The sequence below is a fragment of the Schistocerca piceifrons genome, chromosome X (genome assembly GCF_021461385.2).
Source record: "Schistocerca piceifrons isolate TAMUIC-IGC-003096 chromosome X, iqSchPice1.1, whole genome shotgun sequence".
Taxonomy (NCBI): domain Eukaryota; kingdom Metazoa; phylum Arthropoda; class Insecta; order Orthoptera; family Acrididae; genus Schistocerca; species Schistocerca piceifrons.
In genome coordinates, this window is record NC_060149.1 from 308706910 (window position 1) to 308721080 (window position 14171).

Here is a 14171-nt window from a genome sequence, read left to right on the forward strand (position 1 = left end):
CCGTTCGCAGTACCAGCACAGTAAGGCCGTTTTGGTTATTGTTACAAGGGCAGATCAGTCAATCATCCAGACTGCAACTATTGAAAAGGCTGCTGCCCCTCTTCAGGAACCACACGTTTCTCTGGGCTGTCCGTTGTGATTGTACCTACGGTACGGCCATCTGTATCACTGAGGCACGCAAGCCTCCCCACCAACGGCAAGGTCCATGGTTCATGGGGGGGAAATTAACAGGTAAAAGAAATTATAATCATAAATGCATTATAACGCTTGCCAGGCCCAGTAGTAGCACCATGTTGCGATGGAGCTGTGTAGAGCCCATGTTTCCTAATAATTGCCAAGCACTTGGTGAATGGGGGCCACGTGATACAGAGTTAAACTGCATGGTACCTAGTGTAGAAACAGCTGGCCATGTGCTTCTGTGTTCATATGCAAAGCAAAGTGATGGGCAGTGAATGCTACTCACGCTGTTTCATCATGCAGATGCAATGCTCTACTGTGTGTATACAGTTGGAAAAACTGTTTCAAATGTATGTATGTACTCATGTTTTAGTGAACAACTTTGAGGAAACAAGTAAATAGCTGAAGGGCTTGATAGAATAACGGAACCTGGTATGAGTCACTTGGAGGTGTTTACACTGCAATAGCCGATTCCGGTCACTTTGCCTTTCAATTGTAGCACATATCTCAGCTGTTTTTCCGAAAATTTGCAATGCCTCCATTAACAAGAGGTATTTTGATGCGCTCATTCTTTCCAAAGCTTTCAAATGCCATTAAAAAGTATATTGATCCATTAAAAAACGAATTTTCTTCAATATCTCACTTGATACTGGGGTGAAGAGGGTTCAACAAGCAACAAAACTATGTGCTCCTGTATGCCTAAAACTTCGTGTCAGTATCTTAAACTGAAACTTCCTGGCAGATTAAAACTGTGTGCCGGACCGAGACTCGAACTCGGGACCTTTGCCTTTTGCGGGAAAGTGCTCTACCAACTGAGCTACCCAAGCATGACTCACGCCCCATCGTCACAGCTTTACTTCGACCAGTACTTCGTCTCCTACCTTGCAAACTTTACAGAAGCTCTCCTGCGAACCTTACAGGACTAGCACTCCTGAAAGAAAGGATATTGTGGAGACATGGCTTAGCCACAGCCTGGAGGGTGTTGCTAGAATGAGGATTCAGTATCTTAAACTGTTCATAAAATAAAATGTATGTTACTTATTATGTGGTTCACCACGAATATACGAATTTAGGACTCATCTGAAAGTGCACAGGGCATTTTCAGCATTACATACCCAAGTTCATGATTATATCAAAGTAGAAGTGGGAATGATTTTCGTAGAGAAGTACATAACTTAGTAAGGACCTATATCTGAAAGGTGTGTTGTATCGATCTAAAATAATCTTCAGTACGTTGCCTGTAGAGAGAAAGAACAACTTCAGGTTTCTTTCAGAAAGAGTTGAAAAAGCTGCTCCCAAGAAGTTAGTACTGTGTACTGACTTTTGGTGATGTGCTATATTTATTGAAGGAATTAGATGTATCGTGTTTTTTCAAAGTTTAGAGCAAGCCCATTTGCAGAAAACCTATTATTGACTTTTCGAAAGACCTTGTTTGTATCATTTTCACTTGGAGTTTCTTTTACTGGATTAATAATGATGCTTCTATCATCAGCAAGCAGTGTCAGTTCAGCTTCCTGTCTCAGATAGGACGGGAGGTCGTTCACATATATCAAGAACAGAAGGGGACCCATGATTGACCCTGTGGAACACCTAATGTAATTTCGCCACAGTTAGATGAAGTGGTAAACTTATTTAAATCACTTGACCCATATAAGGAAACTTTTTGCTTCTTGTTCTGTAGGTATAGCTTAAACCACTCATATGCTATTCCATTTATACCATAGAATTACAATTTACTTAACTTAATGCCATGGTTCACACAATCAAATGCTTTGGATAAGTCACAGAAAATTCCTATTGGTGACATTTTACTATTTAAATACTCTATTATTTGGACAGTGAAATTGCATATCACTGTCTGAGTGTAACAGCATTTTTGAAATCCGGACTGTGATTTACTAAGTATCCCATTACTCTTGAGATGGCTAACCACTCTTGAGTACGTTACTTTCTCGAAGATATTTGAAAGTGCTGTAAGCAAGGATACTGGCCGCTAATTATTGCCATCTTTGGTGTCCCCCTTTTTGTGGAGAGGCCTGACAATGGCATTTTTTAACCTTGCGTTGGTGATGCATTACATATGTGACTCAGAACATCATCTGTAATTGCTCCACATTGTACCTCTATGAGGACTATGTGTCTTTCTTGTGCCAATGTTAAAATAAAAATAACATTAGAAACCAATTAATAGAACAGTAGAAACAGCAAAGAAAAATATTTCATTTTTAATCAGAGTATAATGCTCTATGGGTATCCTTCTTATTGTTGTTCTGTGTTGCTATCTGCGTACACACGTTGATATGACAAAGAGTAGCGATTTCTAGGTAGCAATGACTGTTGTTGTCCTGTATGTTATGTTAGAATACTTTGGTTATCAAGGATGTTTGTTGTTAGAAGTAGTGTGCGCGATGTTTGAATATCTTGGAAAGAATGTGAAAAAAAGTACGTAACAGCAATAAGTGTCGTTCGTAGTTAAGTAAGATTTCGTTTAGTAGTGTTTCGAAGTCTTTTGACGTTGATGTTTGACGATGTATACAATTTATTTGCGTCAATTGTATTAGTTTCTGTATATGTAGGAGACTGTCTGCTATTACGGGAAGAAGATATATACTATTTTCATTCGTGGCTCAGAAGCTGTTGTGTGAATCCTCATTGTTGTCCTTTTGGTGAGGTAGAAGTGTCGCGTGGTAACTTAATATCTACTCAAAATATTTTGCATTTATTTGTTTTTACACCTTATTTGAATATCTTTTCGTCTGTCATCTGACGTGTGTGGCCCTGTTTTTCTTTTGTCGTCCTTTTAACCTCAGTACCGCCTTGTATAGAAATAATGATATAATTTTGTTTATCCTGTACCGTACGATGCACAGACCGAATCAACTCAGAAGATAGTTCGAAGATTGTTTGATGCAGCTTTCCATGCTAGTTTGTTATGTGTAAGTCTCACATCTTCTTTTTCTCATTTTCAAAAAAAAAAAAAAAAAACACTTGGAGCCCTTTCACACTAACTATCTAGCCAGCACATCAAGATATTAGTCATAGATAACAGTGCTAACAGTCTGTATTCCATAGCTCAGTCTTTGCACCACAATAAAATTTTTGGCAGCCTTATTCACTTTATGTGCAGAATTATTTTGCTTTACTTAAGAACACTTTCTCACAAATTTTTAAGGTCATTTTATTTCATCTACTGCGAATGCCTTTAAAAACAGTAGGGCTCCATCAACATGTTTTAGGTATACAATTTTGTCAAGTAATTACATTCATTTTGTTTAACTCACTGCGGATCATTCCTCTAGCGAATGTGTTGAATTTTTCACTGCTACAGTATATTTTGGAGTTTACATGTGAAATTGAATATCAGTGTAATTTATGCTGACACCTGAAGCTTCCAGATGTTATTCATGTGAATCAGAATCTTTCATTTATTTCTCCTATTTATAACTTACTTTGACTACAGCTAGGATGGAATGCTGTGAATGTGATAACCTCGTCATGTTGTCAATTGGAAACATTTGTTCATCGCAGGCATTGTTTTCTGAGAGTTTAAGTTAGACTGCAGATCAGTCATAAATTATGCTGTATAAAAATTCTTTTTCTGTTAAATTCTATTGGTTTCAAAAATTGTTATGAATAGTACACTTTTTTTTCCAGTTTGCACATTGCAGATTTCCTACACTGCTTGATGATGGGACACTTTGTCCTCCCGTCTTTTATATTTGATTTGGCTTTTTGCAGGGATATGGGATTTAAAGTAGGGTAACATGTTTTAAATCCCTATGAAAAGGAACAAATCCAAGACTTCACTGTAGAATCTTATAGTTGAGGAACAGTTAATTATGGCAGTATAAAACTACCCGACTTAGCAGTTGCTTCAGTTAGAGTAAACCATTTTGAAGTCTGATAATTGCTATCACAACTCTGTTCTTGAAACTTTGTTAGTAATTTGCTTATCAATCTGCTTAAATACAGTACATTTGCCAATGTGTATGCTCATTTTGTTGGACAAATGTTGTTTAATCCTTATAATTTCATTGTAATTTATAAAATAGGTAAATACTGAGGATGATGTAGAACTGGTACCAGGATGTCATGTGACCCAACACTGGTTATGTAAGTTCAAAATGGTTCAAATGGCTCTGAGCACTATGGGACTTAACTTCTGAAGTCATCAGTCCCCTAGAACTTAGAAATACTTAAACCTAACTAACCTAAGGACATCACACACATCCATGCCCGAGGCAGGATTCGAACCTGCGACTGTAGTGGTCACACGGTTCCAAACTGAAGCGCTTAGAACCGCACGGCCACACCGGCCGGCGATTATCTAAGTCACATGGTGTTGAAGGGATGTGTAGGTGCCAGTTACTAGTATAGAATCGGCACAGCAAGACTGGTCGATGTGGAGTACTGATAGAACGACACAAGAGAGCCAGTGTTTGGACATTGCCATGACCACACCTTAAATGAAGTTGCCATACTTACTGATGTATCTATGTGGAGTGTCCAACGTGTCTTTAAGGAATGGTGCACCACGTGAAAGCACGTAACACTGCGTAAGGACACTTTTTTTAAAGGTGCCTAACTGTCATGGAATGGAGACAAGTATCACACCTTGCAAATGATGATTGATTTCAAATCCAACAGGAATTGCTGCTGTCAGTGAATGCAGGTTGATTTCTACCAGTATCTGAGCAAACATTACTAAGGGAATTGCTTGCAATGGACATTTTTCATTTGGGTGCCTTGCAAAAGGTTGTTACTCACAGCAGCATATGAAGCTGCGGGATTACGGAGGTGTCCGATTCCACCCGTCAGCTTTGATGCATGATATCTTCAGTATGGCGGAAATGGCTATTCTAAGCTTCTCCAATATGGTGCCTATGATGTCACTACATACACACGGCAACAAACACAAAAATACGTATAAATAAGACAATAACATCTTCCTCCTAAAATACATTCAAACTACTGGGACAACTGTGGGGAATTGGGGTTTTTTTGGGAGGAGACAAGCTAAATATAACAGTAAAACAAAACACACAAAAAGACAAACAAAAAAATAATTACAAAATCTATAGGAATCTGACACTTCCCTTGACCTATATAGGTCAACCGCAGCTGACGATGCCAAAACACCAACGCCTACAGCAAAAACTACGGAAATTGCAATCAAACATTTCCCTTGACCACTGCTGAGGATACCAAAACACCAATACCTACATATAAAACTACGAAAATTGGAATCGGTCATTTTCCTTGACCTTTACAGGTCAACCACAACTATTGATACGAAAAAACCAACACCTACAACTATGAAAAACAAAACCAAAACCACAACACCTCAAAAATTCAAAAGTCAAACAGCTCTACATAAATTAAAAGACCTTCAATACACAATAAATACACAGAACATTACAACAAACAGTCCCAAAAAAACAATTACTATCACCAACAGACACAAGACGACATCTACAAACACAACCAACGCAAACTCTGCGCCATAATGACGTAATACACAATACCCTTATGTCACATGTCAAAGCAGTCGGGTGGAAGCGGACACTTCCGTTGACCTGAAGCTGCATGCCTTTAATATACTAAACAACACATAAACTGGACAGGGGATAAATGGAGAGACGTAGTGTATCTGACGGTCCGTGATTTTCTCTGTTTACAAACAATACAAGGCTTTTAGTGCACAGGCAGCCCAATTAGGCTTATAACCTACAGCATGTGGAGAGTGTATTTTAAGCTGGAGGTGATTTCTGTGATGTTTTGGGGTGTTCTTTGTACAATGATTTGGGCTCACTCATTCACATTACCATACCCAACAACCTGGATATTTATTTCAACGTTCTTTGTGACTAAGTGTTGTCCTTTCTTCTACATTTTCATGATGAGTATGCTGTGGACACTTTTGTCATCTAAGTTCACAACTGTGGTCACAGAGCTGCACATGTACATTTCTGGTTTGACTAACACTGGCTCATTAAATCATTTGATTTAATGCCATAGAAAATGTATGGGACTGTTTGGACCTGTGGGGCGAAACGTAGTAGTCAGCATCACCACAGTTTGATAGCCTGTGGGATCCATCAAGTATGGCATACCGGAAGAAACTTGTGGGCTCTATTTTCACTGGACTTACGCCATTGACAAGGCTAGGTGTGGGGTTACATGGTAATGTTGTAAAGTCTTCTGGAATTGACTAATTTTTTGTCCATTGTGCATATTACTAAATATTTATTTTGTTGCTACAGCCACCTACACTTTTCCGTAAACTCGCATTTGGACCTTAGTGTCTGATGTTGTATACTTTTGTTTTGCAGATTGTTTTCTGTTCTATCAAATCTTGCAAATAATTTTATATAGATTTTAATTTAAACAATTGGATAGTTTAGGATTCTAATTTTCCATTTCAGAATTGCTGCCTTTTATCATTTTAATGTTCCAGAGCTGGAATAATGGGACCACTTTACTAGAAACTGACACATATTATTAAAAGTCCATGTTAAATGTAAACTGTCCTTTTTACCAGAAATGTGTCCCATTTTATGTTTCAGGCAAAGCAATGTTCTGGTTGAAGTATATAGCCTTAAGGTTTAACAAAAAAAGTACATCTGTAGGCGATGCATAACTTAAAGTGCTGTGTTTTAAGTGAAATGTGTCTATTCCTGCAGTCTACATAATACTATGGTAAGCTTATTGAAATTGTATTCAGGAGGCATGGGATTCATGGGAAGTGAGGAAATGGATGGGGTACAAAGTGGGAAGAGGGTTATGGAAGATTCTGCTGGATTTAAACAAATAACTGCATCAAGAGGGAAAAAGGGGATAGAGCACTAGGAGGGGAGGACACAGGGTAGAAGAAACAAGTAAGAGGTAGGGATATGTTTCCAGGAGGATGCTGGAATGCAGAAGAAGAGCAGAAATGTGAGTGTAAGCTTGGAGTGTAGGTAGAAGAGTACAGTGTGTGATGAGAACAGGGAAAGGGCAACAGGCAGTGAACAGGGATTAAGGCAGACTGATACCAGAGGAGCTGTGGAAATGAGTGCAATTTTGCAAAGGAGGTGGGAGCTCCTAACCTGTACAGTTAATAGAAGAGTGGGTGTTGATGATGAGACTTCTGTACTTAGTACATTTGAGGCAGTCCTGGCTTGGCAGCAGCTCCTACATTTTCTAAATGTAATTTTACATTCTGATTGCAGATTGTTTTGTACTCATTCTGATTCATTGCTGCTGGGATTTATAAAAAATATTAGTGAACCTCTGTAGCATTTTCTTTTTACTATAAAATCAATGGGCATCTATTATTCGAATGTTTGTCCCTCGTACAGATTCATGGGTAGTAGCCTAGATTGGGGCCAGTGCTGTACTTACATGTTTTGTGCAGCAATGTGTGTCCGTGCTCACTGTGAAGTATGCTGAGAATGAAAGAAGGTGTCAGCTGTTGATTTTATGCAGGCGATAAGAGAACAATGAATAAACAGTGTTCCATAGAAAGAGACGAAGGAATATCCTGGCTTCACGGACTTGCAACCAGATTGTCAGTTTACAACCTAACCTAGACTTTGTACGATACTACATATCACGCTGTCACCACAACCTTCATTCAATGTAAATGTTAAAACAATGTCAAATTTTCAAGTGAACACAGAGAATGGTTTCAATTTCATCACTAGAAATGTGTGGCTTCTTTCCTTGCCTCTTACTGGTTTTATGAAACTGTTATCCCACTAACAACTCAAAACTGATGTGTTGCTGACTTGTGAGCAGTCGGGAGACACTTCCGTGTCTTATGCTGCACCTGATCTCAACTTAAGTTGGTTATTTGAATGCATTCAACACATCTACAGAGCTATTTTTGCTGTTGCTGTGACTGCCAACATTGAAGAGTGAAGATTTAATGTTGATTAGGGTATGAATTATGTTGGAGGTAATTGGCCAAACAGTTAATTTCATTCTTTTGGAAAAAGGGGCAGGGGTCGAGGAGGGAGGTGGATTGCTATGTTACATAATGTTTTGATCAACTTACTGCACATAGAATAACAGTGGTTTACTTACAGAACCACAGTGCTCAGTTTACAGTATACAGTCATAAATAGTCTGTTACTCGATGTAAAGAAATACTTAACATACCCAGAACAAATACATTATAAGTTACATTTCATAACATGTAACAAGGGACATAAATGAACCAAGGGTTGTAGTTCATAGTTATGATACTCCTTGGTTTCTGATTAAATGTCAAAAGTCAGGTGAACACTCCACTAAGGAGCTTTTTTTGTATGTTCTGCAGCTAAAATGGGGTATTTGAATCACACATCACTGGGGATAAATTGTTACAGAGAGAGGGAGGAGGGGGGGGGGGGGGGAGGAGGGAGTGTCCTGTTGCTGTTCCCTGCCCCCCACTGACCACCTCACCTGTAAACATGGTTTATTGAGCATAACACCACCTGCTTTTTCAGCAGAAACTGAACATAGGTCATAGACAGAAGATAAGCAACCAAGAGCTTGCTTGCATTAGTCAGCACTTGGCATTGTCCTGTGGACTCTCCCATGCCACTACTCTTCTGGTGACATCCCTGTTGCTGTGGTGGGGGTATTAAATTTGGAAGCCAAATTGCTGCATTTTCTGCATGTAGAAAATCTAGGCACTGTAACATACACATTTCAGTGTCAGATTGTGTTCTGTTGCATTGCATCAGTTTTTGTGTGTGAGGATACACAGTCTATCAGAAGATTATCACTCAGTACATTTAACGTGTTTGTAGTAGCAATATTATATTCTGGGGTATTCAAGTTTGCTGCAGAAGGCAAAATCAAAGCTATGGAGCAGGTCAATGTGTTGTAGGCCAGTTACTGTCTTTGATAGATAATGTATTCTGTAACAGATTGACATTCCAGTGGGATATTTATCAATTCCTCAAAGCCAGTAAGAATGGTCAAAAAGTACATCAATAAATCTTTTCCATTCCGGTGCTGTTTTCTCCATACACTTACAGATGAATAGCTGTCGAACAGTATCTTCCACTGCCTAGTTTCATGTAGTGATTTGTAATGGCTGCTCGAGCACCTGTTTTGATGTTAGTGTGAGAACCTGTGGCTGTGTCTTTAAACATTAATTTTTAATTCATATTTAGGTATTTGAAATATCAGAGGCCTTATTGATTTAAAAAGTCTGAAATAGTAGTTGTGTCTGGAAAAATATGCTCTTTGACAATGCTGTATACTACAGTTTCTGTTCTGTTCAATGAGGTACTGCCTGGAAAGAGTGTTTGTGAGAACCTCTTTTGATGCAGCCTTCTTCCCGATTTATAATCTGTCAATTTCAACAACTCCCTTTCCTTAGTGTTTAATGTTAGTGGAAACAACAATGTTGAAAAGTAGACAGGTATAATCTTTTGTAAAATAATAAAATTGTTTTAGAAAGAAGATTTGCACGTACTTGTTTAATATAATATCTGAAATGGCAGATATTGGGCTAAGTGACGGTGAAACTGAAACTCAACCAAAATTGGTCAACAGATGAAAGGCAATTGGGCCTGATGATGTATTTCTAAAATTTTCTGTGTGTGCAAAATAACACTCTCACTCCCTGTTAGCAGTAGTTGACAATAGATCACTGGAATAATGAAGTGTTCCAAGTGATTGGAAAAATTTGTAGGTAATTATCATTTTCTAGAAGGATAGTCAGGCAGGTGCACATAACTACAGGCCCGTATCCCTCAAATCAGTCTTTTATAGAATTATGCAACGTGTTTTATACTAGCTGGTGTATACGACTTTTGAATATCATTGTTTGAATCAATATGGATTCTTCAAATGATCATGTGAAGCTCTGCTTACTTGGTTTGTACATGAGATTCAGAAGGCAGTTTATAATGGTATGTAGGTCGTTGTCATGTTTCTTGACTTCTGGGAAGTATTCAGTATAGTTTTGCTCTGCCTTTTGGTGAATAAAATAAGACTTCCATATTGGACAAGATTTTTGATCAGGTTTAGGACTTTATAACAGGTAGAACTCAACACCGTGTTGTTAATAGACAGCATGTTGTCAAGGTTGTTTTGACTATGCAGCATAAGTTTTGCTGGGAAGCCCTTACACATCCTCCATACAGTCCCAATCTCTCTGCTTTCAACTTCCCTATTTTTGTAGCCCTGAGGAAAAGTGTTTGTGATCATCAATTTACTTCTCACAATGACATGCACGCCTCAATACAACCATGGCTCTAAAGGCAAATGCAAACACTTTTCTATGAAGGCATTGATAGCCCTGTCTCACATTTGGGTAAATACATTAACAGTTGTGGTGACTACTTTTGAAATAATGAACAGTTTACTTACTTTTTTTCCATCTGTCTCATTTTTATTTGGCTGTCATTTATTAATTAAGTACATCACATTTTAATTGATTTTGTATAGTCTCTCTCTCTCTCTCTCTCTCTCTCTCTCTCTCTCTCTCTCTCTCTCTCTTATGCTCCAATGAGAAAATGAGCACAGGATAATTTTAATAAAGACTTAACAATGACTTTTGGCCATTTTAATCACATTTATTGTTGAGTTTACAAATGTGGGTGCTGACAAGCTACTTACTGCAGTACATAAATTAGTTTATTTTTCACGTACTTCCAACGTTTTAATTGGCTGTGGGGAAAGGACCCAAGAAAGTCCATTGTTTCCATTTTGTTAATCTACTGCACAGCCCTTTTTAATAGAAATTTAATTTTGTCTGTGAAATGCTTCACTCTCTTCAGAAATAGTTGAAATTGTAACTTAATTTGTGTAGTGTAACTAAGTATTGTTTTGTTGAAACATGTTGCAATATGTTGGCTTCCTTAGATACGTGTGTGAATATAAACAGAATGTCAGCTGTTTATGTTTTTTTTACAATACTGGAAAATCTTCAGTCACATGCAAGCAATGTTATTATTGAAGAACCTCACTATATAGCGGGCACATTGATCGGTAGAGAAGCAAATAAATAAGAACTGGAACACACTAACTCAGCTCAAGAGTTTTTATTTTAGGAATACTCTGTTGATAATATCAGACATAAATGGCTTGTCTTGAGTGGTGAAACAATGCTTACCTGTGGCTGGGATGAAGAAGAGGTAAGAAGTTTATCATGGAGTTAGATCAGAATTAACAAAGTATGTTGTAGGCAGATTTAATGGTCAAGTGTCTGTACACAGGAAAGGACAGAAAGTAACATACAAACATGACTCTTTCCCCATTCCAACCTGTGCTTCATGCCTAATGACCCCAATCTTCCTTCCTTTAAAATTACCTAATTTACACCATGTGAATTGCCTATTTTTGATAGGCGTCTTATTTGAATTATGACCCAACGGCCTCCCAAATCAGCCTTGTCATTTGCAACATTATTATATTGTACGAGACTACTAACACTGTCAGGAGATATACAGTGGATGTACAAAAATATGGAAGTACCAAAAACATAACGTATTACCATTCGTAATAAGGTGCAGGAAACCTCTTAGCATTCAAAACAATTTCCAGTCTCCTCAGAATGCATAAATACAGGTCCTGTGTGGTTTTCAAGGGACTCTTATACCATCATTCCTCCAAAATAGTGCCAAGTTCAGGTAATGATGATGGAGATGGTCAGTGGTTGTACACTTTTTTTTCCAAAGTAGACTGCAAAGGTTTAATAATATTCAGATCCGGTGACTGTTGTGGCGAGGGGAGATGATAGTTCATCCTCATGCTTGCAAAACCAGTCCTGGAAAATGCTGTCATCTTGAAACACAGCGTCAGGTTTGGTGAACATTGTACCATGGAATGGACTTGATCAGCCAAAATGGTTGCATAATCCTTGGCAGTAATGTGACCTTGCAGAGTAACCATAGGGTCCATAGAATACACAATGTGATTTTCCAAATCATCACTGAAGGCTACAGATGCTCTTGGCCAGAAGTTGGAAACAGTGTAAGACTCATATGACGAAATGACTTTTTTCCATAGCTCCATAGTCGCAGTTTTATGGCTTTCATGCCACATTTTCCTATTTGCAGGCATTTGCATCATTGATGACTGGTTTTTGGAATTGCAGCTTGCCCTGCAGTTTCCTGCTTATGGAACTCCTTTCATGTTAGTTTGATGCTGACAGGGTTCACGAGTGTGATATTCAGTTTTCCATTGACTTTTGCAGCTGTCACACCCTTAGTTTTCATCACCATTCTCTTCAATCACCATATGTCACGATTGCTCAGAACACACTTTCATCCACATTGTGATGTATCGGATGATGTTTTCTGCTTTCCCTGTATGTGGTATATATATTCAGTACTGTGCCTTTTGAAATACCAAGCACTTTGGCTACAATGATTATGGAAATACCCACCATATGAAAACCAACAGTTTGCCCATGTTTGGCTTCACTTGACGCTGACATAATGCTCTCACAGCTACATAGAACACTCTTCTGACCATGACTGACATGTGCAATGTATTGAGCACTTCACACATGTGCCATTTGTGATTAAATACATCATGGTGTTTCCATATTTTTGTCCAACCCCTATATGTTTCAGTAGACATCCTTCAGTACAGGAGTGCTATTGGGTTTTCAAGACAGGTACTCCTTTACATATTTCAGCACTCTTGTGTATCTTACTGCCAAAAATATTGGAAACATCCCTATAGGTTGCCTATTTTCAGAATTCTGAAACTGGTAAATATTTTTGGTACGTTCTGTATTTACAGTGTCATAGGCTCAATATAGTACTACACTTATATGCCTCAAATGTTATTTTTCTTCATTCACCTAAATCTCAGCATTTTCTCCCTCAGTGTTTTTTTCTTTGTCTTCTCATGACAATTTTGTGTGATAAGCATCCTATAGCAAAATAACTATCTGCCTTGCATTCTCTAGAGTAATATTCATAATGTCCTCATGTCCTTGAGCTAAAAAGCCTTAAAATAGCACCAGATGGGGATCATTATTTTATGGGTTCTTGGGTACTGTTGACTGAATATAAATTTAATGAAATGGAATGACTTGTATGGGAGAAAGTATATGTAGGACACTGGCAATGGCAGTAATTCTCGGTTTGTTAACTGTTCCATGTAATAAGGATCCTGGTTCTGTTGTATGGACTGAAAGGATATTTAAAGATCCTTATAAAATCCCTTCAGTTTCAACATGAGCAAAGTTTCAAAATGAGACCACATTTTACACTAATACTGAGCAAGTGGAGCAGCAGTTAGGACATTGAAATTTGGGAGGGATGGGGCTCAGATTCGGTTCAGACATTTAGATTTAAGTTTTCCATGATTTCACTAAACTGCATGTGGCAAATGCTGGGATGTTTCAGGACCGATTTCCTTCCCCACTTCGAGCTCCTACTCTGTCTCAAGTGTCCTTGTCATTGATGGAATCCCTGATCTTTCTTTCTACATTATTGTGCAATTTTATTAAGAATATCTGCTGTTGGAGGATGCTCGTATCATCGAAGTAAACGCAGTAATTTGGCATGTTGTGAGACTGCGATATCATCAGACCTGATGCTTGTCATCAAGTGCAGGATAATATGTCTAATAAGAGCACACTTCTTTGCAGCCAGATTTTGAGTGTGCAACTTGTGTTGTGCAGCAGCTAGACCTTTCAGATACTGCCCAGTCAAGGGTGAATCATCAGTATTATAATTTGGAGGAAACAAGTACTGTCTGAATCAACTGTTATGGGCAACAATTTGTTGGTGGTAGGACACAGTTAATTATCCCACATTATAGTAGTAGAGAGATGAGGCACAATGCAGCAAGTAACTCACCAGTTCAGTGTTGGTCAACAGTCTGAGAGCAAACATCCCATCCAGAAGCATTTTCTCAGACAAAAGAGACTGCTCAACACCAGTACATCTGCATAGACAAAACTAACATGACAGTCATCACACACATGATAAATTTAAGAGTAACAGCAAACTTTCGGCTAAGATAAACAGTATTCATCACTCCAATTTACCTGT

At 38.3% G+C, this 14171-nt stretch overlaps 1 protein-coding gene across 3 annotated transcripts in view; it reads left to right on the forward strand.

Annotated features, from left to right (window-relative positions):
* The first annotated feature begins 2489 nt into the window (after positions 1 to 2489).
* Positions 2490 to 14171, forward strand: part of LOC124721791 (cell cycle checkpoint protein RAD17) — a 130409-nt gene continuing 118727 nt past the window's right edge. The window contains exons 1-2 of one of the 3 annotated variants that reach the window (XM_047246909.1): positions 2673 to 2843; positions 3048 to 3113. In XM_047246909.1, the coding sequence (XP_047102865.1) occupies positions 3085 to 3113 (29 nt within the window). In that variant the 5' untranslated portion in view covers positions 2673 to 2843; positions 3048 to 3084. Of the gene's footprint in view, positions 2620 to 2672; positions 2844 to 2981; positions 3114 to 14171 lie in introns of those variants that run through there. The other 2 variants (XM_047246910.1, XM_047246908.1) reach the window with 2 other exon arrangements.